Consider the following 26,389-nt stretch of genomic DNA (forward strand, 5'->3'; position numbering starts at 1 on the left):
CTGACTGAATCATGGCCTTAGGGCCTGTGAAAACATCAGAATTGTTCTGGTTGAGTCGGCAGGCCTTTGGCACACAGGCTCATTGCCGAAGGGAACCTTTTAAGCCTCTTTGGAGGAGCCAGCCACCTCGGTAATGTTCACAGTACCCTGTCTCCCTCTCAGGCCCTCACCAGCCCTGGGCCCCAGGCTCCACATCTTTCCTCTAGTGCCTTTCCTCCTGCTTTTGGACACTTGACCCCCTTCCCCGGGCCCCCTTGCCATTCCACCATCTCCGCTGAAATCCTGTCCCCATGCAAGACCCAGTTCACAGGTCGCTTCCGGGAATAAAGGCTTAATGACTGAAACTTAGAGGTGCAGCAGGTGAGGACAAAGGAGAATTATCATGGAGCCTGGCTTGGGCACCTGGAGTGTTAGAGGGACAACAGGTGGACTCATTCCTCCTGGCCCACCGTGGGGTGAGTGCACGTGTCTGTGAACACACGCGTTCCAGAACTCTTTCCCAAACGAATAGGAAGTGACACCTGTTATCTTCACCGTCAACTAGTCAGAGGTTACACTGCAGCTTCCGCTCCCCACCCAGCACCCTTGGCGTTGTTTATGCTGTATTACTTGCAACCGTGATTCAGTGAATTTCTGGAACTTCAAAAGACTCACCAACCCGGAGGTTCTGCAGAGTGCCTTGTGCTGCTCTTGAGAGAGCCGCCTCCAGGCAGAGGAGTGCTTCTTACAAAACAGAATTCCAGAAAGAAGGCTCCCCATTTAAAAGGCGAGCACTCTCCAACCCCTTCTCCCAGTGTTGTCTGCCTACTTCTTGGGTCGAGGTTACTATTATTATTATTTTTAGGCAGTGTGCAGCTGATGAAGTGAAGTGGCATTTTTTTATTTGTTGGTTTTCCATCCCTATGTTGGAACACGAGATCCCCAGCAGAGAGACTCCCTCTGTGACTCATCCCAGCCGCACAAATATGATTAAAAGAACTTTCTCAAGGGCCCCAGTTATATTCTAGCAAAGGAACACATGAGCTGGGCTGACCACCTCTGAAACAGTTTGCTTTTAAAAAGAGAGCTGTCTGCCTTGTTGTGTCCCCAGTTCGTTATGACATCTTGGGGCACACTTCTAGCGAGTTCCTCTGTGGCTTGGAGGTTGCTATCATTACAGAGTGTCTTTTTCACAGGGGTCATAGAAAGTGCCACCAGTTGAGGAAACACCTGGTCAGAGTGGCTTGAATTGGTGACATTTGGGTCATCACATAATAAACACTAGAACTTTCCAGGGCATGTTGGTATAGCAGACATGGCTGATATCCTGTCCCCATGTCCTCTCAGACTGACCTCTATATTCCAATGGCAGCTCACTGAAAATACCTGTGGTTTTTCCCTGAGGCTTTGTTTTTGGTCTCAGGAGAACATTAGGCCCACGTGCTGGACTGGCTGGAAATGCCAAGGAATTAGCACATCGTCCAGGAGCAGCCCTTGACCTCTGATGGATGGATGGGAGTTGGTGAATAAATGCCCCAACTCCCAGGCAGGTGTTCTCCACTGTCTCCCAGCATTCCCTGTGCAGCTGAGCCTCAGTTGCCTGTGGTGGTAACTTGATAAGTTGGCTTCCTTCCTTTCCAAGTCTCACTGCTTTACTTCTCTGCTGGTGTTTTCTAGATCTTCTCCCAAAGAAAGTCAAGCCAGTCTGTACAGGAGCCCAAACTACACTAAGAAGCCAGTTGGGATTATCAAAACCCAAGAGCTTTGCTGCTCCCCCACTCCTTACCATGTCGTTAGGCTTCCACCGTGGCTGTGGCATTGCAGTAGCATGTGTGCATGGGAGTGCCGTCCTTTGAGAGCCCCTGGCCTTTGCATAGAAACCTCATAAGACAGAAACCAGAATTGGAAGGGGTAGCCACTTCAGGAACACGGCCCTGTAAGGACAATTCCAGCTATTGCTAAAACCTCTGGACCTGGGAGCCACATACTCATGTGGTTCCTCGTGTATGAACAGCAAGTGTTTGTTGATTGAGTCTAAAAGGATGATCCTATAAAGGGGGAAGATCCCCTGGAGGAGGGCATGGAAACCCACTCGTCTTGCCTGGAGAATCCATGGACAGAGGAGCCTGGTGGGCTACAGTCCATGGGGTCGCAGAGAGTTGGACACGACTGAAGTGATTGAGCATACTTAGCACAGCATACGGAGAAGACAAAGGCACCCCACTCCAGTACTCTTGCCTGGAAAATCCCGTGGGCGGAGGAGCCTGGTAGGCTGCAGTCCATGGGGTCGCTAAGAGTCGGACACAACTGAGCAACTTCACTTTCACTTTGCACTTTCATGCATTGGAGAAGGAAATGGCAACCCACTCCAGTGTTCTTGCCTGGAGAATCCCAGGGACAGGGGAGCCTGCTGGGCTGCTGTCTCTGGGGTTGCACAGAGTCGGACATGACTGAAGTGATTTAGCTGCAGCAGCAGCACAGCATAAAGCAATGAAGAATTGACTTGCACTCACTTCTCCTAGTTCTGAAAACTTAAAGGTTGAGGCCATGTTCCATCCCCTTTTTGAACATCAGGTACCTTTTCATGGAGCCAGAAAACTTAGTTGTAGTTATAGCCTCTTGTCTCTATGGAGGGATTCAAGATAAGAAGATTCCTCCCTTTGTTTGCTGTCTAAATTCTCTCAATTAGAGTTTCATTTCTTTGTTCATAACATTATCACCGACTGAATTAAGTTTATTATACCAATGGAGGAAATATAATTCTTGAATCTATCTATCATAGACTTCATTGAGAATGTTTATCAGTTCCATTCTGGAATACCCAATTTTGATACAGGAAACCCAATTCTGACTGCCCAAGGAGGGGTGCTGCTGCTGCTAAGTCGCTTCAGTCGTGCCTGGCTCGGTGCGACCCCATAGACGGCAGTCCACCAGGCTCCCCCATCCCTGGGATTCTCCAGGCAAGAACACTGGAGTGGGTTGCCATTTCCTGGAGGTAGGCAAAAACTATAAGATGAGCACCAAAAGAAGATAAATCTATGTTGTTTTCTACAGCTGACAAGTCACAAGTAAATGTGCTTGGTGGTTTTAAGAGCATGGGAGAAGCTTTCCCCAAATATGGATCACCTTTTTCATGTACCTCTGGTGGTGGTGAACGATTTCCTATTTTCCTGACCTCCTCTTTCTACTGGGAAGCTCTACTGCCTCTTTCTCCACCATGCTGCACAGCAACCAAGCTGTTGTAGCTCAACAGCGACCTCCTGTGGCCAACTGGATAAAGCTCATTCAGTGCTTTTCTCAGAGCTTTTCTCAGTTTCTGTTCCAGCTAGCTGAGAAACCGCTTTCTCATTTGGACAGGCACATACTTTTTTATCCCCAGCACCCCACTACCTTTTTTCCTTCAACTCTTGCTCGATTATCTCAGAAAATTCCTCTGCTTTCTCCCTCTTGTCCTTACCCTCTTCCTCCCCTCTTTCACCCCTCCCTTGTTTTTGAGAAGATGCCCCTCATCTTGCAGCTAGGCAGGAGAGGAGAGCTATTTAGGCCTTTGTGTCTAGAATAAGCAAAACAGTAGGATCTGAAGTGAAATTATGCATCATAACCAATCAGCGATAGCTTTGGAACCTTACAAATGCTCATGAGTCCATATTCAAGATACAAAAGGCTCTGGCCACCTCTTCTCTCTCCCCCAGCCTCTCAGCCTGGATGAGAAATAGATTTGTGTATTTACTGAATTGTTTTCCCACTGTCTTTCATTTCCAGTCGTGCATCAGTGTTGCTTTTATTTTCACTGCAAATATTAATATTTCAGCAATGTTGGGGATTAAGTGAGTTTTTTCGCCATCAAGTGTAACATTAATTCTATGGTAACTGCCTTCCCAGTTCCTAGCAATTGATTTTAAAATGAACCTTTGAACAAACAGGGTTTTAACTCAGAAATTGAATATACAAGCCCATTGGGAGCATTTGTCATGCTACTTAAGATGCTGAGAGGAACTATGGACCATGGATCTGATAATGAAGACAGTGATGCTGGTGACAAGATGACAGAATGATGGTGATGATATGACAGCTGTGACAGGAGGATGATGCTGCTGCAAACCGTGATGATGGTGATGGCAGTGGTGACGATAGGGGTGATGATGATGTTAGCCATGTCTTCTTGAGCACTTTCTAAGTGCCAGGCCCTGTGCCAGGAGCTTTACACTGATTATTTCCTTTCATCCTTACAGCCACCCCAGGTCTTTTTTAATCTCCATTTTGCACAGAGGGAAACTGAGGCTTAAAACTAACCTGCCCAAGGTCACACAGCTAGCTAGGCAGAGCTGAAATTTGAACTAAGGTCTGTCTGAGTTCAAAGTTTGTACTTCTGACCTGTCTGGTGGGGCAGGGGGCGCGGGGAGTGGGGTGCAGTGCCCGGGGTGAGCCTGGCAGTGTTCATGCACAGAGTTGGTGGGGATAAAGGGAAAATCTGAAGTCCAGGCCTTTGCACTTCGCAAATGTGCACCCCTTCCTTCCAGTGACCCCTTGGGGGGTCTATTTCTGGCACACTAGTCTCTGGAAAATGTCCTGCTAATGACACTGGATTATAAACAGTCCTTTTCCCAGAACAAAAATTTAACCTTTGTATCTCAACCTAATTAGAAGTATTTTCTCTTCCACAGGCCACAGGCAGGTTTCCATACTGCGCTCCCCGCCCCCATCTTTGTTCCTTACTTAAGAGGTTTCTTTATGGCCAGGAAAAATCTCCAAAAACCATAGCTTTGGGGGATGATAGACCCAGGCCTGAGATCTTGAACGTGACCTGGGCTCCTGCACGAGATGGCGCTCTGACACCAGCACCTGAGGTTTTCAAGTGGTGTGTGTCCCGCTGACGGCTACGGGGCCTTGGCCACGTGCAGGGACAGATGCTCACTGGCTCTCACGGCCCATGTGCCCTGAGCATCCCCTGCCACCACCAACAGTTCTTCATGATTTTCTCCAGTGATTCTGAGGCATGCCTCTTCCCTTTCACTGTGGTCACCAACACTTGAGGATGGCACTTCTTTCCTCTTAGTTTCACAGGCAGCCCTCTCTGGACAATAAGTATTTCCTCTGGTCCTCGCACTGACAACTCTTCCCACTGCTGGCTAGGGCCTGGCATCCTTTTAGTGACTTACTCCTTTACCTCTGCAAGAACTGTGGGCCTTGAGGGAATCCCGTTAGAAGCAGATTGCCCTGGGAGAGTAGCAAGTGGTTAATCCTTGGGGAATTGAGCCAAGAGAAAAGGCAACGAGCCTGTGGAGAAAGCAGCATCAGGGTAGATGACTAGGAGATGCGTGCCTGGCACGTGGTAAAGGTGCTCGGTTTCTGAAAGAATAAATAAGTGAACGGACAGAAACCTAGTTCCCTGTTCTGGCCCTGCTCCCAGACCTGCAGCCCAAGGACTGCCATAGGTCCTTTGTGGGCAAGCTGGAGGTAGTTGGGGGTCTAAAATGAGATCGGAAATGCCAAGACATCTGACACTCTCCTGGAGCAGAAAGGAGCCAGGGAAACCCCAAGGCACCCTCCACAGCCAGACCCCCAGATCCCACCTGTGCTCTGGCAGAACCCTCCCAGGCCCACCGATAGAAGACCAGGCCCGGCAGCTGCTGGCTCTGGTCGTGAAGTTGTCTCTGCACTCTTCGGATTTGTCCTGCTTTAGTATTTCAACCATAGTTTACTTGGTGATGCCCAGCCTTAAGCTGAGACCCTACACAGACCTCATCGTAGGTCCGTTTGGCACATCATGGGTTCCCTGCCAGTGCTGTGATGTTTTCATCCACAGACACTGCCCTGCTCTGGGAAGCTGAGGGCCAAGAGACAGAAACCATACTCTGACTGACTCTGAAGAAGTCTTCTTACCTTCTCCCCTCCTTTCGGCCTTCCCTTTCAGCCTTCTGTTCTCCCCGGCCACCAGAGCTTGCCTCCTTTTTCTAACCATTCCTGGTCCTGGGGGCTTTGGAGTTGGGAGGATAGGGGATGGAGTCTTCTCAGTGGTCATAGGGGTGGCCCCAAGAGACCCCTCCATTCTGCCCTTCCCTCACCCCTTGTGCACTTTCCTTCCTGGGTCCAATTCTCTTGAATGCCCACCTCCCTATCTTTCAGGGCCCACTGCAATTCCTTCTCAGCAGGCGGCACTCACTCATGGGAGGCCTGAGTTAACATTCCACTCCTCCATGAGAGTGGGCAGTACCCTGTGTTACAGAGGAGGAAACTGAGTCCCAGGGACTTAAAAAGGCTTTACCACAGTCACAAACAGCTTGTGTGTGTGTGTGTGTGTGTGTGTGTGCGTGCGCGCGTGTGCGTGTCCTGAATCTCATTTTCTATTTCAATTACTTGTCTATTAGGTGTCACGGACTCAAGGATGTATTTCATCTTTTTTTTTTTTTTTTTGTAGTCAAGTTCCTCACCCATCAAATTATTTGGCATTTGGTGATTTCAGTTCAGTTCAGTTCAGTCGCTCAGTCGTGTCTGACTCTTTGCGACCCCATGAATCGCAGCACGCCAGGCCTCCCTGTCCATCACCAACTCCCAGAGTCCACCCAAACCCATGTCCATTGAGTCAGTGATGCCATACAACCATCTCATCTTCTGTCATCCCCTTCTCCTCCTGCCCTCAATCTTTCCCAGCATCAGGGTCTTTTCCAATGAGTCAGCTCTTTGCATCGGGTGGCCAAAGTATTGGAGTTTCAGCTTCAACATCAGTCCTTCCAGTGTACACCCAGGACTGATGCCCTTTGGGATGGACTGGTTGGATCTCCTTGCAGTCCAAGGATCTCTCAAGAGTCTTCTCCAACACCACAGTTCAAAAGCATCAATTCAGTGCTCAGCTTTCTTCACAGTCCAACTCTCACATCCATACATGACCACTGGAAAAACCACAGCTTTGACCAGACGGACCTTTGTTGACAAAGTGATGTCTCTGCTTTTTAATATGCTATCTAGGTTGGTCATACGAAGGCAATGGCACCCCACTCCAGTACTCTTGCCTGGAAAATCCCATGGACGGAGGAGCCTGGTGGGCTGCAGTCCATGGGGTTGCTAAGAGTTGGACACGACTGAGCGACATCACTTTCACTTTTCGCTTTCCTGCATTGGAGAAGCAAATGGCAATCCACTCCAGTGTTCTTGCCTGGAGAATCCCAGGGACGGGGGAGCCTGGTGGGCTGCCTTCTATGGGGTCGCACAGAGTTGGACACGACTGAAGCAACTTAACAGCAGGTTGGTCATAACTTTCCTTCCAAGGAGTAAGCGTCTTTTAATTTCATGGCTGCAGTCAGCATCTGCAGTGATTTTGGAGCCCAGAAAAATAAAGTCAGCCACTGTTTTCACTGTTTCTCCATCTATTTGCCATGAAGTGATGGGACCAGATGCCATGATCTTAGTTTTCTGAATATTGAGCTTTAAGACAACTTTTTCACTCTCCTCTTTCACTTTTGTCAAGAGGCCCTTTAGTTCCTCTTCACTTTCTGCCATAAGGGTGGTGTCATCTGCATATCTGAGGTTATTGATATTTCTCCCAGCAATCTTGATTCCAGCTTGTGCTTCCTCCAGCCTAGCGTTTCTCATGATGTACTCTGCATAGAAGTTAAATCTCCATACTTTAGTGTTTGATGCTGGGTCAGGGACACAGACATAGCAAGGGATCTCTTTGAATCACATCAAATGTGAACCCAAAGCAGTGGCTGAGGGACTGTACTTCTGAAGGAGCAGGGGTCTGGGAGCCTTGAGTACCCCAGCATCTAAGCCTCACTGAACCTCTGAACCTCAGCTTCCTGCTCTATGAAATGGGAGATGTGGCCTGGGCCAGTAACCCTAAGATGTGTTCAAGCAGGAGGGACCCTTGGAATTCTCACTAAGCCTTGGAAGCTCTGTCTCTCCTGCTGAGTTGCAACTTCTTCATGCTTGCACTCCTGTCAGAAAAAAGAAAAAATTTTGGACACCCCCTCAATACATAATGCATTGTTAAATTATATATGTGCTTCTGTATTTATTTATTATATACACCAAAAAATAGAAAAATGGGAATAAAAAGGATGAGATGGCAAAACGAACATAAATAATTTTTATGACGACTGCACCCTGCTCCCCAGGAAGACCTGGGAGCTCCCTGGTGTCAGTGGCCAGTTTGTGATGCTCAGGCTCACTGCTTCCTCTGCCTGACTGGCTATCGTCTCCCATTTTTTTTTTTTTTAACCAATATCACATCAGAGCTAAGATTTGTACTCTGTCCTCTCTGGCAGAACTCCCCACCTTCATGAAGGTGAGACTCTGTCATGAACTGCTTGGCCACTGCTGTTTTCATAAATTAAGTAGCACGTTGGGGAACGTGTTCCCAAAGGTAACCTAGGTGCTCATAGTCCTTTCAGAGGGCTGTGTAGATATCTGCATGTAAAACGCAATCAGCTGTAAGCCAGGGTAACTATTTTGCATTTTCTCCTTATTTTAGCCAATTTGAGAATACATTCATGTGGTAATTATGTTCATAGCTTCAGTAGAAAGGCCCTGTGCTGATGTTTAAAGCTCAGAAAATTTAATCACCGGGGCAAGTAATTGACAATTATTACACCCTGTGGGGAGAGCAAAACCATTCTTTAACCAGTTGGAATTACTTCTTAGATATTTAGTGCATATCAGGTCCTAAACGGTGAAACCATATCCATGTTGTAATAAAGAATGAAAATTAGGCTTTGCTCATTTCACTCATAGTGGCTAGTGGTTTTTACACAGAATTAAGTCAATCACTGACAGTGTAGTTTAAATGCTGGGTTGAAAGCAGGAAATAGAATACAGGGTGCAGTTGGGAGGAGTGGGATACTTACACAGGTCTCTGGGAAGTCAGTCTTGCAAGAGGGAGTGACGCCTCAGTGTTTTCTGGTGGGCAGGGGAACACAGAAAGACACTTTGAGAGCCAGGGTGGAAGTTGAGGGAATTTGAGGATAGATGGCTTTAGGCTTCTCTGTGAAGTAAGAACCAAGTGAAAAGTGAAAGGGTTAGTCACTCAGTCGTGTCCAACTCTTTGTGACCCCATAGACTGTAACCCACCAGGCTCCTCTGTCCATGGAATTCTCCAGGCAAGAATACTGGAGTGGGATCACCTCGCATCCTGGGATCAAACCCAGGTCTCCCACATTGCAGGCAGATTCTTTACCGTCTGAGCCACCAGGGAAGCCCAAAGCAGCACTGAGAAGCAAGAGCACTCACTAAGAACTCGTTTGGCTGACCAGGTGCCTTGTTCTCTGGCCTTTGGATTAAGGCCTTTCTGCACAGTGGAGTCACCTAGGGAATTTTCTTAAAATCCCGATGCCCCGGCTGTACCAGAGACCAGTTAAGTCAGAGTCTTGGTGGTGGGACCCAGGCATTGTTTTTTTTAAAGCTCCCAAGTGACTCTAATGTGTAGCCAACTCTGAGAAGAGGGCTGAGCCAGAACTTGTCAGATGGGAACATGCACACGAGTCATCCCAGGAGCTTGTGGAAATGCCACTCCCAGGACTCATGAGCAACAAGGACAAGAACGATCCCATTCTGACCTGAAAAATGGACGGCTGCCTACAGTCGTCATAAAAACCAAAGCTGTTGATATTTTACAGCTGGAAAACGTATCAGGACGTATTTTTAGAAAATGAATGTCTTAGAGAAAGAAATTTATCCTGATAAAAAAAAATTCTAGGTGAGGCTGATTTCAGCAGCAGAGGAGGGCAGGTCACCTCTTCAGGGTGGGGCCCAGGGGACTCTGGAACCGCTGGCCCCCGAGCATCCGGCTCATTGAGACTGCCTCCCTTGAGGCTGAGCTCGCCTTCCTGTGACCTCACTCCAGTGGCTCCAGGATCCTCACAGGGTTCTGAAGCAGGCGGTGGTCCCCCGCTTGATTCCCTGTGAGGTAACCCTGCCCACCAGACCCAGAAACCTAGGCCTCAAACCTCTCCTCAGGGGTGCTTAGCTTTGTGGTTGGCTTGGTAGTCACTGTGGTGAAAACACTCTCAGTTCACAACATGAAATCAAGACGCTTCCCAGAAGGTGATACAGGGCTCCCTGGCATGCTCCCAGGGGATCATTTAGGATGTAGCTGAGGGTATTAGCTTATTGGAGTGTGTGAGCGTGTGTGTGTGTGGAGAGAGAGATTAGGTGTTAAATGCCCACAACATGGAAATAGATGCACTCTACAATCTAGAGAATATTCAGAGTGGTCAAGTGTTTTCACCTTCGAAATTAAGCCATAGTTGAATCCTCATCATAAAAATGTCAGTCTGTACGGAAGCCCATAAGGTAAATCGAGTCCTCTGCAATGCTCTGGAAGCGGAAGCCTGAGAGGCAGGCTTGTTTTGCAGGGCACCCAGTGGGGTGCAGATGCAGGGCAGGTGACTTACTGACTGCCGGGAGTTGGGCCCCAGGTCAGCTTCTTCCCAAATGTAAGTGCTTATGAGAGAAACGGCACATGTGCCGCTTTGCCTTGGTCGTCTTTTTCTGTGTGCATCAGAGAAACACAGGACCCTAGGACAAATCCATTCACTGGTCACCCTGGCAGACTCTTCACTGTCCACAAAAGTGCTTTTGCATCGCCTGCCTCATCGTCATCGGAGTCTCCCCCTGACCAGCAAGGGGGTTGGCTACCACGTTCCCCTCTGTGGGGCCTATGGGCCCAACCCTCTTTTCTTAGGACAATGCGACCGTGTGACCTCTGTGATAACTGGCCTCTGATGAGTGGTAATCAGAATTTCTGGGTCACAGTCTCCTCATCGATAAGAAGGGTTGAGGAGAAGACAGAGGTGTGAGGTTTCATGCCCTGCCAGCCTTGCCCTGCCCTGATTCTATAAATGTGACAAGAGGCTGGTTACAAGAACACCAGGCTGTGAAGGGCCTATGTGTGGCAGTCTGAGAGGTTGGAAAAGAATTTCCAGACATGAGGGAAAAAAATGAAAGGAGAATAGACTTTATTAGAGGGGGAGACGCTGTTAGAATAGTGGGCCAGCTCAAGGGAGAGCTGCCACTTTCGTGGGCTTGTGGCCAATTTTATAGCCTTAGGACAAAGAAAATTCCTATAGAAAGGTGGTGATAGGTCATTGGTTGGGGGTCCTTTGGTGCCCACTTTGACTAACATGGAGAATGGAAACAGTAACTGGCCAGTTAGGAAAGGATGGCTCGTGAGAGACAAGATGGCTCCTGACAGTGGTTGCCATGGAGCTTGGCTGATTCTGGATTTATTGCTCTATGACCTCAGTATAGGGTTCCACAGCCTAGACACTCATTGAGGCTCTCCCTCATCCTGAAAGGATTCACGGAACACCTGCTGTTCATCAGTTATGGGTATAAAGATGAGCGAATGAGAAACTTTGTTTCTCTTGCTGGCCGTCCTGGGGATGGGCAGGACTAGACAAGGCCAGGCAGAGTCCTGTGGGAACTCAGTGGGGTTGGGGGAGGTAGAGACTTCAGAGTGTGACAGGTGAGCAGGAGTTGGCTGGGTGAAGGTCAAGGCCCAAGGGGGCACCAAGCTGAGGGGCAGAGCCCAGGGACAACGCCCCTGCGGTGTGTACTTAGATCTTTGTGATATTTAGGGGGTTCAGGTGGCAATTCTGTGACCCCACAGGTCTCTGAGCCCAACTACTGCCCCACTTCCCTAGCTGCCGTGTGCCCTGAGGCTTCTACCCAGAGTCTCTGCCTGCGGGGCGCACAGGCTACACTGGGGTGGGCCCCAGCCCCCTGCCTTCCAGCCCCAGCAACTGGCCGTGGGCCAAGAAAGCAAGGGTCTCCAGCAACCGCAGATCCACAGGGCCCAGTTTCCCTCCCTTTACACCCCATCCCATGCCCCCAGGGTAATAGTGTAGGCTGGATGGCTGACCTCATTTAAATTCATTTGCAGAGAATACCTTAAAATACTCAAAGGGTGCCCTGCCTCCTCGGCTGGGCACACTTGGGCAGCCCATCTGGCTTCCTGGCTTGTTCTCAGGGACAGAGACTTGCCCTCTGAACCCTCATCTCTTGAGCTGCTTGTTATCCTCAGGGCATCACTGAGGCTTCCAGCAGAGGCTCCTGCAACAGGGTCACCCACTGAGGCCCCCCAGAGTTGGGGCTCCTGCTGACAGGGTAAACAAGAGAACGGAGAGCAGAGAGTAACCCAGGGCTACCCTGCCTTTATCACTCACACCTCCCTGGGCCCTGCATGGTACCGGAGGGGAGCTGCTGCCCAGCCCATAGTGGGGAAGCAGTGGACCAGCAGCAATCTCGGGAAGGGACTGGGGCTGGTCACCGGCCTACTCCCCCTGAGCCGCTAGGCAGCTCCAAAGCTGTGGAGCCGGGAGGAGGCAGGAGTGAGATCCGGGCCCTTGGCCCCTGAGATGCCACACGCTGCTCACCTCCTCCTGTGCCCCGGCCTCTCCTGCATCCGTCTGTCCCCAGTCCTGTTCCCAGAGGCTCGTGGCCCCTGCAGATCTGGTGCCAAGAGCTGAAACTCACTAGGTGCTGTAGAGTAAGGGAGTTAGAGAAGGCAAGGTTCGGAAAAAGAACGAGACCGGCACTTTACAGGAACAGATCACCTTTAATGAGGCGAGAAGGGGCAGCAGTCAAATTAGTGACCTGCTGCACTTATCCAAAAAAAGAGTAAGTATATATAGGCATGTACGTGGAAAGCTACTGTCTTAAGGGGGCTTGTTCTTCTCCAAGGTTGTTCGGAGAAGTTATCTTTTAAACAGCTGGGGCAAGGAATTTTGTAGATTGGCCAGAGGCTGGACCGGCTGGGAGCTGGGCATAATCAACCTTAATGTCCATTTTTTCTTCGGGTGAGAGAGTTCTTTGTTTTGCATAGAATGGTGGGGAGGACCTGGTGGGGAATTTTAACTCCAGGCTATTTTGAGCCGTGTAACTTTCCTACAGGTGCCACCTGTGGGAGAAGCAGGGGCCCATGGGTGACACCCTGACCTGGCAAGGTGGCTTCCTCACACTCTGAGTGGGAAGGTGCTGGAGGATTAGCTGTCATAGAACCAGGGCCAGGCAGGGAGAGGAGTGGGGTTGTGGGAAGACATGAGAGCCACTGCCTGGGCTGACGGTGTGTGCCTGGAGCAGGTGGAGATGATGCCCCAAAGTTTCCCTTCTTGCTCTTGGTGGGCAGGGGAACGGGACTGAGGGAGGCAGAGAGAGAGGGAGGCCCACATCTGGAAGGACAGACGGTATAGCCCGTTATGAGGAAGCAGTCTCTCGGCGGGGTAACCCCAGACCCATGGGAAGCAGGGAGGAGGATTTCTTCTGGTGGCTTGCCTCGCAGGTCCTCAGAAGCCACCTCAGATGGACAGTCGCAGATGCCTTCTCTGCTGCTGTCCATGTCCTCTCCAGCCCCACTTTAGCTTCCCTTCAGGCTCCTGTCACCCTCCCAGAGTTCTGGCCACTGAGACAGACGGGGCGGCCCTTCTGGAGGAGCCCTGGGGTGCTCAGGACCTTCCAAGGGCTGCATGTGAATGGCCGACAGAGCTCTGAGCTGCCGAGCCTGCTACCTCTCCTGGCTTCACTCTGAGGCCTTCTCACGCTGGCCAGTCTCTATCTGATCAAAGACATGCCCCTCCACTAGACTATAGTCTCCATGAAAGCATGAGCATCTCCAGGATCACAACAGCATCTCCAGCCCCCAGCAAAGCTCTGGCATGCAGTAGGCATTCAGCAAATTGATTGTTTGGATGAATGATGAATGAATGCATGGAAGAATGAATGAACGCTATATCGGAGGCATGTCACTTTCTGGACTGAATAAGAGAGCACTCCTCTCAGGAAAAGCAGACCCTTCACCTGGGGCAAGCCCCCTTGCTACTCTACCCCCAGGGGCATCACTGGCCAGCACACTGGGCCAGCTCATGGTCATCTCCAGAGCACACCTGGCCCAAGGGAGCTGGGCTCTGGTACCCTTCCTCAGAGGCTCTGCAGTGTGCCCAGCCCAGGGTATCACTCACCCGTCCTTCTGCAGAAAGTCATTTGCACAGCATCCTTCGTCTTGCCCTCCCTTCCTCCTACTTCAGAGAAATTCCTTGTTCTGTGCATTCAACATGTTGTGATTGTCTGGAAATATCACAGGATTGTTCATTTGTTAAAGCCGCTCTCCTGTAGGGAAGGCTCATTGGTTGACTTCTAATCCCACGGTGTTCTGGGCTGCCTCTCTTGTTTTAGAGATTGTGTTGGTCATTTAGGGGTGAGGAGAGAAGGATGAGTTGACCACGGGACCAAAGTCTAGACAGCTCAGACAGGTGAGGTCAAGAACTGGAGTGGCCCAAGGCCTGCCCAGCAAGACTGAGGATTATTGAATTATTATTGAGCCCCACCAGACTCCAGGGCTGCACAGATCCCTGAGTTAGACATGGTGCCTGCCTTCTCCATGGTAACAAGGCTAAATATGGATGTGTTTCCATGGAGAGCCATATTGCAGCTGCAGCCCTGCTTCCTCCAGGAAGCACCGGTGCTGGGCTCCTTTGGCATCTTAGGAGGTGGCCAGAGGTGCCAAGGACATCAAGAAAGTATATCTCACCTTTGAGGATGTTTGTTTCCAACAAAAGTTCCATTTCCCCAGCCCTAGATTCATCAACACCCCCTCCTCTTGACAGCTAGAAGTTAGGGGAGGCCAAGGGTCAGACAGACTGATTGGGAAAGTGACACTGGACCCCGATGAGTGTTTGCGCAAGTTACCCAATCTCCCCCTTGCTCCTCGGAGTGGCTTTTCCTCTGGCTGGAGGAAAGAGGGTGCCATTGGTCAGAGAGAGGGAGACAACTGTAATGACCCTTGTATAAATACACTGGTGTTCCTCTCATCAAAGCTCTTTTGGAAGAATTATTGCTGCTACAAAGAGGTTTTTTTTTTTTTTTTTTTTAAATACTTTACATAACTGGGATGGCCCCTGTCCAATTTTATAGAATATTCTAATGTGGCAGGGCTCTGTTTTCTCCTTAAAGAAAAGAAAGTCTTAGCTCCTTATTTGAATTTGGACAAGTCCAATCTCCACATATCTTAACTGTCTAATACAGTGATGTGGAATGAAACTTTGTGTTTCTTGAAGGCTAAACATAAGCTGAGTGCGTATTCAGCTTCACAATTCTCTGTTCAACCTCACTCGGCTATTTAGTCATGACATCATCTGTGTTTATAGTTTAATCGTCTGTTAAATTGGGGCTGTCCACTCACAGCTGATCATATGGGTGTGTTCGTATATATTAGGAAATAGCTGTCACATGTATGTGTACACTGAGAAATGGGTGTGCTCCCTGGGTAACTGAGACATGGAAACTTTTAAGAGATTTGGGGAGAGCTCTGGAGGCAGCTATAAATGGTCTCAGAAGGAAGCTTCACACAGTGTATTCTGTGTTGCAGGCCGAGTGGCATCCGAGCAGAGTGATGGACGATCTGCAGTCCCAGAACCTCGCCATGGACATGAGCGACTCCTCCCCCACCTTGACCAATAACAGACTGGAGAATGGCATGGCCCAGCTGATCACCACCGAGGCCTGGAACATCAACTCCACCGACCTGGTAAAGAAGGCGCTGGTGACCGTGCCTGCCCCATCCATCCTGAACCCCCCGGCCGAGTCCCAGAGCGGCGTGGCTCTCAAGGTGGCGGCCACCGTGCTGCAGCCCCTGTGCCTGGGGGAGAGCCCTGTGGTGATGCCCATTCACATGCAGGTGGAGGGCAGCTCGGCGCCCGAGCTCAACCAGAGCGGCAACGCCACATACGTGATGACAGCGCAGGGGCCCGTGCAGCTTCCAGTTGTGCTGGAGCAGCACGTGTTCCAGCACCTCAACTCCCCGCTGGTCCTGCCGCCGGAAGCCCCGGGCTCCTCCAGCACCATCCACAACAACCTCTTCCAGGGGGCCCGGGACCCCGAGGCACAACCCCAGCTCCTGGATCTGCGGATCCCCAGCCAGCCGCAGGAGCCCCCGCTGCCCTTCGAAGCTGTGCTCCACAATCTGTTTCCCGCCCAGGGCGCGCTCGGCCCCCCGCCCTGCCAGCCTCCCCCAGGCTACACCCCGGTGCCCCCCCAGCCATTCAACTCCCCCTTGTCACCCCTGGTCCCGCCGGCCACACTCCTGGTGCCCTACCCAGTGATTGTGCCCCTGCCCGTGCCACTCCCCATCCCCATCCCCATCCCTGTGCCTCAGAGCTCCGAAGCCAAGTTCAGCCCGACTTGCCCCAAGCCGCCATCTGCCTTCGGCCTCCACCCCTTTAAAGGCCCCCAGAGCCCTCTCCAGAAGGAGGAAGTAAAGCCCTTCGACCTGTTCCAGCCCCGGGAGTACTTCCAGCTCGGCCGCCACACCGTCATCAAGATGGGGAGTGAGAACGAGGCCCTGGATCTCTCCATGAAGTCAGTGCCCTGGCTCAAGGCTGGCGAAGTCAGCCCCGCAATGGACCAGGAAGACACAGCCCTAGACCTGTCGCTGTCCGCCCACCGGAAACCTGAACCTCCCCCCGAGACACTGTACGACAGCAGCGGGTCCGTGGACAGCCCAGGTCACCCGGTGCTGGAGAAACTGCCCAGTGGCATGGAAGTGCCCTTTGCCCCCACCACGACTCAGGAGGCTGCATCTGTCATGGAGAGTCACGGGGGCGGCAGCGACGCCACTGAGCCACCCAGCCAGCCCAGTGGCGAGGTCAAGGCTGAAAATCTGGTGAGCGAGTCCCAGGCGGCCAAGGTGATCGTCTCCGTCGAAGACACTGTGCCTACCATCTTCTGTGGCAAGATCAAAGGCCTCTCGGGGGTGTCCACCAAAAACTTCTCCTTCAGACGAGAAGACTCCGTGTTTCAGGGCTCCGACGCCAATAGCCCAGGAGAAGAGGCCCTGGGAAACATGGAGGCCCTCAGGAAACCCACCAAAAACCGGAGCATAAAGTTAAAGAAAGTGAACTCCCAGGAAATACACATGCTCCCAATCAAAAAACAACGGCTGGCCACCTTTTTTCCAAGAAAGTAAATAATGGCTTTTTAAAATTTTTATGATTATAATATGGGGAAAGGTGCATTGGTTTTATAAAAAGGCATTTAAAACAAATTATCTTTGTTAATTATTTTGGGGCGTAGCTGGGAACCAGGAAAGCAAATTGGCTCTAGAGGCCCTGTAAGCTAGGATCATTTTCTTTTTTAATTTTTGACTTTTCACAAATGAGTAAATAAGAGCAACCTATTTTTCAAGCAGATTGCACATTTTTTGCAGCTTTAATGGAATATTGGGTGAATCAGAGGGGGTTAAAAAAGCTATTTTCATTGCCACAAAGTGCTTTGATGATGTAATACCTAATAAAGGGTAGGATGAATATTTCACAATAAATGTTCATTTGCACTAATTGGTTGCAGTATTCTATCATTTATAAAATTTGCATGCCTGAACTGGCATGCTTTGGCCAAAACTGTCACTTGTAAAGCACTGAAAGTTATCCATGTTTAGAGACCAAAGTTCTTCAGACATGCTGGACAGAGAAGAATCATACTGGCCTCTGCCCTCAGAAAAGGAGGATTAGGAGTACGTATGACTTTGAGCAATTTATTTCCCCTTCTGGACCCTTTCTTCATTTGTAAAAATGTGGCAGAGGGAGGTGAGTTCCAAGTACCCACAGCCCCCTCTAGTTCACAGAGACCCTGGATGTGCAGAATTCGGTCTGAAACCCTCCATAGACTAAGACAGACAGATGTCTCTAAAGGCATGTTTACCTGCCTCCTCTCCTCCCTCTCCCAAAATTTAGCTGAAAGGACTTTCTTTTCAAGGGCAGCAGGAGCATTGTTCTGAATGAGTAGTAGTCTAGGAAGTCAAAAATATTACCAAAGGCGACTCAGAACAAGAGGAAAATCCAGTGGATTAGGAGGTGTCTCATAAAAGTTCCCAGCCCTGAGTAAAGATGTTTGGGAGTGGGCTCGGGGAGGGAAGAGAAAGCCATTCCAGCGACTGGGGGTGATTGTGCCCTCCAGGGAACATCTGGCAGTGCCTGGACACGCTTTGGGTTGCCACGGCTGGGGGAGGGGGTGCCACTGGCATCGGGTGGGCAGAGAGTGATCCAACCCCATGTCCACAGCGCCAAAGCCGAGAACCCACGCTTAAAGCATTTCTCAATGGACAGAAGCGACGCACCTGGAAGAAGAGACCAGCGCGAAGTCATCCACCCCAACAAGGAACTGTGAGTGTACATTTACAATAGACCTGCTAGGCGGCACGGCACACTTGGGTCTGAAGCTGTGCCGGTGAGGCACTGATTCCAGCATGCCTGCTTTTAAACTTAAAGCTCTTTCTTTTACTTCTTGGAATTAGTATGTATCCAGCTGTTACTGTGAACATGGACAGGAGGGGAAGCAGTTGTGAGACTGTTCTTTACTACCAGACCCTCTGTGTCTAGGGTTACAGTTTTAGCTGGTCCTGTACCATACCCCTATAGTGGGTTTTCTTTTTCCTGTTTTTCGCCTGTGTTGTTAAAATGTCTCTTTCAAAGTGTGACACGATGTGAAATAACCAAGTGGTTGTTTCTCCTGAAGCTAACTAGTTCCATTCTCTTACACAAGCCAAACTCCATCCTTTCCGCTTCAACATGGGGTGATCTTTTTCCATTCTTACTCCCATTGTGGGTTTCTGGCCATGTTTCCTGAGCATGGCGTGTGTAGTTCAGTTTCAAATGCAACCAACACAAATGTGCCTAGGGACTAGCAGTTCCCATTCACCTGCTGTCTTCTTCTCACCACGTTTGTGGTTCTTTCTGCTGCCCCCGCAGTGCTAGGCAGCCTTTGCCCCAGCCAGCAAGGGTCCCTGTTTTCACAGTGTACTGGGGAAAGCTGCTGCTTATTTGGCTTTGAGGGAACAGAATTCTCACTTTGCACTTTAGAAGCAAGTGTTTAAACCTGAGGGATAGCTAGGTGGAAAGGAAGGCATTTGTAACCTGTGATCACATTATAAACATCAGTCTACAAATCTCCCTTTGCGATATCTGAAGATGCCCTTTTCTCTTCCGATGTCAGCTCTGATTGGGTGAGAAAGGCTGGCTCCACTGCCATCTGTGGGTGTCGAGCCAGCGTGGGGCCATCCCCCAGCCCTGGAACCGGCCTCTGTCCTCACCCCAGCTGTGCCCATCCATTGGCCTTGCCAGTCATCATTGGGTCTCGGGAGAGAGGCCTGTGTGGTAGAGACTGGCTGTCGGGTTGGGAGACTTGCTCACTGAGATCTGTGAAGGCTGAACACAGAGCTGTTGTGTTGGAACCAGGGCTGTGCTGCAGGGGCAGTGACACCCTCTACCTGCCCCCCCTTCCCAGCCTTTGGTGGAAACCAAAATCTACTTTGCTCTGGAATTAGGAAAAGAAAAGGGCCTGCTGCTGTGGCCAGAATGAGCCTAAGGTTCCCTGGAGGGACAACTGTCTCCAGTTACCCTTCTTCCAGATTTCAGTCCTGCAGGATTTCCATCAGGTTTTTTCTCACGACTTAACTTCCCATCTCTTCTCAAAAAAAAAAAAAATGTTTTAGTCAACTAGCCTAAAGAACGGCTTTTCAGAGTCTTTTAGGAAATATGATTAGTCCCTAGGAATGTTGATATTTGCTCAGACTTGTCAAGATGGCGTCAGTTGGCTTCAGTTCAGAAATGATAAAAAATTGGAACACGTTGCTAGGATTCATATTTGAGGGTAGTGATCCTCCTGGTTAAGTAAAAACTGGATGATCTAGAAGAAAGGAAGAAAGAGTTAAAGATGATACAGTTACTATCTTAACCAAGGAAGTCCTTGACAGTGAGTAGAAAACACTGAAGTGAGGTCAAACATTTGTTTCGATTCAAAGGCAAAACTTCACACTTTAAGCATGAAAAAAAAAAAAAAAAACATGTCTGCAATGGTTAAAAACTCCAAGAAGAAGGAAGGGAGGAAGGGAGGAAGGGGGAAGGGATGGGAGGAAGGAGGAAAGATGAAGGTGGCCGATTACTGAGAGAGTATGTCAGTATAGTCATTATCTTTATAAATAGCCTAATTAATAAAGCGGAAAAGGATTTAGATTTCATTTTACAAGTGAGAAAATCGAGGCTCAGAAGAGTTTTCTGCTTCCAGTTTTTAAGCATCAACAACTCAAAAATATGTACTTTGCAATGATTCTTAAATATTGGGTTTGAAGCCTGATGAACCCACAGGAATTTGGATCCTTTGGGGGCAAAAACCAGTATGAATTAGTGAAGAGTCTGAATTACAGCTTTTTTTTCAATTATTTTCAAGACCATTCCAGTTAACTGGAACGCCCAGAGCACTTGGCACAACGGTAAAGGGGAGATTTCAAGCTGAAGTGTATGGATGCCAAGCCTCTAACAGTCACACTCAAAAGCTGCTAAGCTGAAAACTTTAACAGCAGGGGAAAAAAGCGTTAGAGGTCATTCTGGCCGACTTTACTCCTCATTAAATAAAAAAGGCAATTTTCCAGAACAGCTCACTACCACCAGGTCAAATAACTGACCTCCCACATCAGCGAAACAAAATAGGGTATATTTGAAGCCTTTAGGGTGCCATTTTAATAAATTGAGATTCTATTTTAATTAACATATTGGTTATTTTATAGTAAGTAGTATATATGAGTGCTTGAAAGAACTAGTTCCAAAAGATTGTAAATAATCCATCTGCAACTGTTATTAAGCCAGGGGATTTTTAAGTGAAGTGAGATTTTAGCTATGCTCTGCCAAAATTATGAACAAGTTCAAGTTAAAGGAGATGAACTGTTGAGGTTTACTATATTAACCCAACTCATAGGTTATTTTCCATCCAACTCTATCTGTACAGAGGCTCAAATGAAAGTGTAGGCTTGTGCTGCTGATAATGATGGCAAAGGCCACCTGGATCCTGTCCTCCCTCTGCTAAATCATTTTTAAAAACATAAGGTTTGATAACCCAGTCAATTAGTAAGAATGTGATGAGCCGCTTTACATTGATAGCACCATGCTGTTAGTCCCAAATGGTGTCAGGAACTCAGTTTTATTTATAAGTCTTCAAATAAGGGACGTGAAGAGTGTTTTCAATGCAGAAACTTTCTTTAGGACTCATTTCAAGCCATATTAAGAAGTAGCACAACAGACAGACCAAATTCTTTGAAAGCAGGGGCTGAATCTTACTTATCTCGAGGTTTCTCCAACTCAGTACCATTGGCATCTGGGACTGAAGGGCTCTGTGTTGGGGGGCTGTCCTGTGCCCTGTAAGATGTTGACTAGCATCCTTGGTCTGTATCCACAAGACCCCCACAGTACCCCTCCCATTGCCCCAACTGTGACAACAAAAATGTCTCCACGTGTTGGCAAGAGTCCTCTGGGGGCAAAGTCACCCCTGGTTGAGAACCACTACTTTATTTCTAGGATCTAACACCTGGCCCACAGCAGGAGCTCAAAAATTCTTTGAAGAATGAATTTAATCAAGAAACAATCAGAAAGAGATCTGTAGCTCTGATCTCTGGTCCCTCATATTTCCTGGTTTACTACCTCAAGGCTGATCTGACCAGGAAACTATTGGGAAAGTCCATTCATCCATCCAAAGGGCCATCACTCATCCAGCATGTTACAGGGTCCTCCTGAAGCTTCTCCCTCATCACCGGGGGTTCAGCAACACTACTCCCCCTCACAAAAAGGGCAGGCCCTCACTCAGCCAGTTCTGGAGGGATGCCTCACCCCTTTACCAGCACCACGAAGCAGGAAGGACCCGTGATTCACAACTCGCCCTGTGATGGCTGTTCATCAGTCTTATTTCCAAGGGCAGCATAACCCAGGAATTCACCAACATTGCCAGGAAGCTCAGTGTGTCTTTTTTCCCTCATGCTTTACCTAAATCCTTCTTGCTGTAATTGAGCCAGTTTTTTTGTTTGTCCTCAATGGAAACAAAGGCCAAATCTTCTCCTTTGAGTCGTTTCCTATTTAAACACCAGATCTTTTCACAGCCTCCTTGCCTTCAACTCAAAAGCCCCATTTCCTCTCACACTCTCTGAGATCCTCTTTATACTCCTTTTGTCATCATGGTTGTTCCTTCTCCAATTTTTCCATCTACCTCATAGAGTCAAGAATTCCAAGTAGTTGGTGAAAATGTTCTAAAATTGATTGTGGTGATGACTGTACAACTCTGTGAATATGCTAAAAAAATAAACCCAAACATAGAATTGTGCACTTTTAATGGTTGGATTGTATGGCATGTGAATTATACCTCAATAAAGCTGTTATCTTTTTAAAAACAATAAAAGAACCCCAGATAGAAATTGGGAACTGACTGTGGGTTCCAGCAAAGCCTCCTAAAATGAACATTTACTGCCCACCTTTGATCAGCTACATCCCTGTGCCCACCACCCTTGATATGCCTGTGATACATCCTCACTCCGCTTTGAACCCCACTCAGCTGCCTTTCTCGGTTTTTCTTTATGGTCAAAATTTTGCTTGGAACATCATCTGCCATGTCTCATTTCTTAGAATCTAGAATACCTTCCTCCAGGTGCTTTGTCGTGAGCAGGCCTTCCCAGTCCTGTAGTTTGGTCCTCACCATCTGTCTACCCAGGTTCAAAGTATATTTGGCCACAGGCCTCTTAATTCAGAGGAAATCACATGTAAAAGACCTGTATATGAAAGAATCACAGGGACTTCACTGGTGGCTCAGTGGATCAGAATCCGCCTGCCAATGCGGGGGACACAGGTTTGATCCCTGATTTAGGAAAATCCCATATGCCATGGAGCAACTAAGCCAGTGCTCCACCATAAGAGAAGCTACCACAACGAAAAGCTGACGCGCCACAACGAAGGGTAGCCCCTGCTCACGGCAACTAGAGAAAGCCTGCCCAAAGCAGCAAGGACCTAGTGCAGCCCAAAATAAAATAAATAATTAAAAAAAAAAAAGGATCAGAGAGCAGCAGCTGTGCTGGTCTGGGGTCCCCCCTGGTCCTGCAGGGGCTGCCCACAGGGCAGAGGAAAGCTGCTAAGTGATGGGGCACCCTGCATGCCTAGCACAGCAGCCTCTTCTCCATTAAGGACTCGAGATACCGGGGTGTGTGCCTTCTACTGCTTCTTCGTATGTCCCATCCAAGAGTAGGAGGGACATCGAGGCCACATATGGTCTAATAACCCTCTGAACTCAGCATTCTGGGACCAGGTTCTCACCCATCACTTCCTCCCCTGGAAGCGGAGCTGGATCCCAGGCCAGAGAAACAGTCAAGGCTCCAAGGATCCAAGTGCCATCCTCAGAGAACAAAAACTCAGCCCCTGATTACAGGATGTCAGCAGGTGTCAGTCCCCAGCATGGCCACGCGATGGCATTGGAGACAAGCAAAATGCCCCCGGGCATTCAGTCTTCCTGGCGGCCAGGCCAGCACTTGGAGTCAACAGCTTTTTGTCAGCAAGTTATTTTTTTTTTCATGCAGCTTTATGATTTCAAGTGCTGCATGAATGGAAACCAGCTAACAAGGTCTTGCCTGGCAGAAGTCCTTGGGGGAACTCGTCTTAACACAGGGATAACATTATTTGTAAAGAGGGTATCAACCCTTTGTGAGTGAATGGTGCTCCTCTGGTACTTGAGCGTGGATGTGAACAGTCTGTTTTCTTTGTGTGGCTGAGGAATGCCACTCGCAGGCAGTGGGCGAGCCAGAGAAGGGAGGGCTAATTCTTTAAGCTCCAAGACTTTACTGCAAGTGTTTTCAATGGGAATCTTTTCAAAATGCATCAAGCATCTGGCAGAGGAAGCCCCATCTTGACTCCGTCATTGTTCTGGCCTCAGGGGCTGGAAGGCCGTGATGCCGTCCAGACCCTCCGGGGAAACGGGGGGCCTCTGTTTCCCTACAGTGTGGCTCTCCTGTTTCCCCAGTGCTCCCTCCACACTGGTGCTGCTCTTTTCCATTAAAAAAAGCTCTTCCAATTGTGTCCCTTCTCACAGCGTGCAGGACAGCAGGGCACGCGTGGACCGCGGGCACTGGCCGGCTGGCTTCATCCACAAGCTGACGGACAGCATGAAACGGCCCCCAGCCTCCAGGCAAGTGTCTCCTCACCGCCCGGCCGGGCCCAGCCCCAGGGGCACCTCTGGGCAGGTCTTCCCCAGCTCCTTTCCTCCCAGGCTTCTCTGAGAACAACTGCAGGGGGTTGACACTGCAGGGAAGCCTTCTCCCATCTTCCCTCAGGCCCTTAGGCCACAAGCCTCCCGAGACAGGCTTGCAACAGAGACGTGATTGCTGGGTCCTCAGCTTCTGGCCTCCATGACTGTTTAGTGAACTGGAACACAGCATGCCTTCTTTCCGTTCCCACTGATCACTTGGTGGCTACACTGGTCCCTGCTCTGGGCTTGGCCAGGGTCAGGCCCTTCTGCTTTGAGCCTGTTCTGGATCTTAGTTCTGGACACTATAGGTTTTACACACTCCACTTGCAGCCTACCTGTCCTATTCGTTTACTCTTTAGACCCTTCGCTTGTCACCATGAAGGTTAAAATCCAGCAGAGCCCACTTGAGACAGCGTAAATTTCCAAATTAATGACATTTTAGTGAATGTTTTTCTGAAGCTCCTTCCTCCCTCTCTCTCTTCGTTCCTCCCTCTCTTTATTTCCCTTTAAAAAAAAAACTCCCAGAAGTCCTACTCCTGTTGAATTTTACAAGTGACAGCACTTATCCAAGGAGCTCTGGTTGCCTCTTGGGCTTCATCTTCCTGACCCTTCAGAGGTGTGGGACGTTCTTACCCTGTTCTTTCTCCTTAGTGTTCTGGGCACATCTCTCTCTGCAACCTCTTGCCTCTCTGACTTGCTGCCTCCTCAGACGAGATACTCCTGACGCCCCTTTTCTTTCTCCTTCTCCCTCCGTCACAGACTCTGTCCCAGGCCCACAGCTCTCACTCCCATGCTATGGGGACCACATCCACTCTCCTAGTTGTGTCCTATACTTTGTTGTGTTTATTCCTCCCTGTCTCTAGGCCAGCCCTGACTTTTCCCTCCCTCTATCCCTTTCTCATCATCTCCCCGCTCCCTGTCTTTCTCTCTTCAAACACCCAAGGTCCAGCCTGCCATCTTCACAGGGTGCTCACACAGGTACTTCAGATTCATCACCCCTAAAACTAAACTCAGCTTCTCCTTGCATCGCCCCTGGCTCAGATCTCACCACACGACCTATGCTCTGCTGCCGCCCCCATCCCTCGTTGCCCTCCATGACTCCTCCCTCGCCTTTGCCTCCTTGAAGTTTTTCTAATCCATCATTCCTTTCCTCTACACTTCCTGTGCTTCACTCAACCCACATCATCCTTTGCCTAAACTTTTGAAATGTCCTCAAAACTGGGTGGGCCTGTGCCTCTATCTTTAGCCCCCTAATCTCTCTTCTAGACTTTCACCAGAATAGTTTTAGTAAAAAACATTCTGCTGCCTAAAAGTGTTTGCTCTTAGATGTCTCCTCATACCCCACAGAGGCCTCCCACACCAGCACAAGCCTCTGTGGTTCTACCCTTGAGTACCCTGACGCTCCTTTCCCATCTTCTTACTCTGTCTAATCCTTTAAGATTTAACTCCAAACACCACCTCCTCCAGATGACTTTCCATGACTGCTCCTGCATAAGCTAAGAGCCATCTGCCAGCCCACAGTGATGTGCACGCTTCTATCATCTTGTCCGCCTAATTCCAGAGAAAGCGGGTCTCTGTCCACCCCTCTACACCACAAGCTCCTCCAGACCCAAGGTCAAGGCCCCTGCATCTCACACACCTGACACAGTGCTTGGCATTTAGGGGACCCACAACAAAGACACACAACACAAGCACACACACAACAAATGTGTGTGGACTGAACTGAACCCACAGGGAAAGTACAGTGTGCCCTTCTTAACCAGATCAGTACGCCATGTGGAAATCCAGACAGAATATCTGAAATCTATCATTCATTTCGCCAAAAAAAAGATGTACTGATTGATTCTCTCAAATCATATGGTTCACTATGCTTCAAAACAGGGTGGAATCTTCTAGAAATATACTTAGACCATAAAGCAAGCCATAGTCAAAAATCTCTTCAGAGGTGTACAAAGAAAATGTTTTGGCATTCACCTCCTCAGAGTTTGAGGATTTAATTATAAGTTACAGGCATAATGCATAGATTATAAAACAGTTGCAAAAATCAAAATTTTGAGAGAATGAAACAAATATAAGGAGGTTTAATATATTCTTTCCATGCCCCAATTCATCATCTTATGTATCCTCCTCGGTTATAATAAAATGAGAAAATTCTAAATCTTTCTACTGAATGAATGAACCTTTCAATCCAGGCATCACTTTGACTTAAAATATGGAAAAACCCCAAGCACAAGATGTTTCTGTAGCAGCACTAGGAACAGTTTGGGTCACTGCATCTAAGCAAGGGGATGGTTGGGGACCCTGGGCAGAGTTAGAAGCACTAGCTTTAGAGCTGCTGCTGCTGCTGCTGCTAAGTCGCTTCAGTCGTGTCCGACTC

General features: G+C 49.0%; 1 protein-coding gene across 6 annotated transcripts in view; it reads left to right on the plus strand.

Moving 5' to 3' along the window:
• The window catches only part of RAI2 (retinoic acid induced 2), a 71,449-nt gene extending 54,146 nt beyond the window's left edge, over window positions 1-17,303 (plus strand). For 3 of the 6 annotated variants that reach the window (XM_002700371.5, XM_005228410.5, XM_010822176.4), the window contains exon 2: window positions 15,338-17,303. In XM_002700371.5, the coding sequence (XP_002700417.1) occupies window positions 15,362-16,933 (1,572 nt within the window). In that variant the 5' untranslated portion in view covers window positions 15,338-15,361 and the 3' untranslated portion in view covers window positions 16,934-17,303. Of the gene's footprint in view, window positions 1-11,230; window positions 11,305-11,335; window positions 11,441-12,519; window positions 12,595-15,337 lie in introns of those variants that run through there. The other 3 variants (XM_024988551.2, XM_059883894.1, XM_024988552.2) reach the window with 3 other exon arrangements.
• Window positions 17,304-26,389: the final 9,086 nt, after the last annotated feature.

Source organism: Bos taurus, chromosome X (genome assembly GCF_002263795.3).
Source record: "Bos taurus isolate L1 Dominette 01449 registration number 42190680 breed Hereford chromosome X, ARS-UCD2.0, whole genome shotgun sequence".
In the NCBI taxonomy this organism is placed as follows: domain Eukaryota; kingdom Metazoa; phylum Chordata; class Mammalia; order Artiodactyla; family Bovidae; genus Bos; species Bos taurus.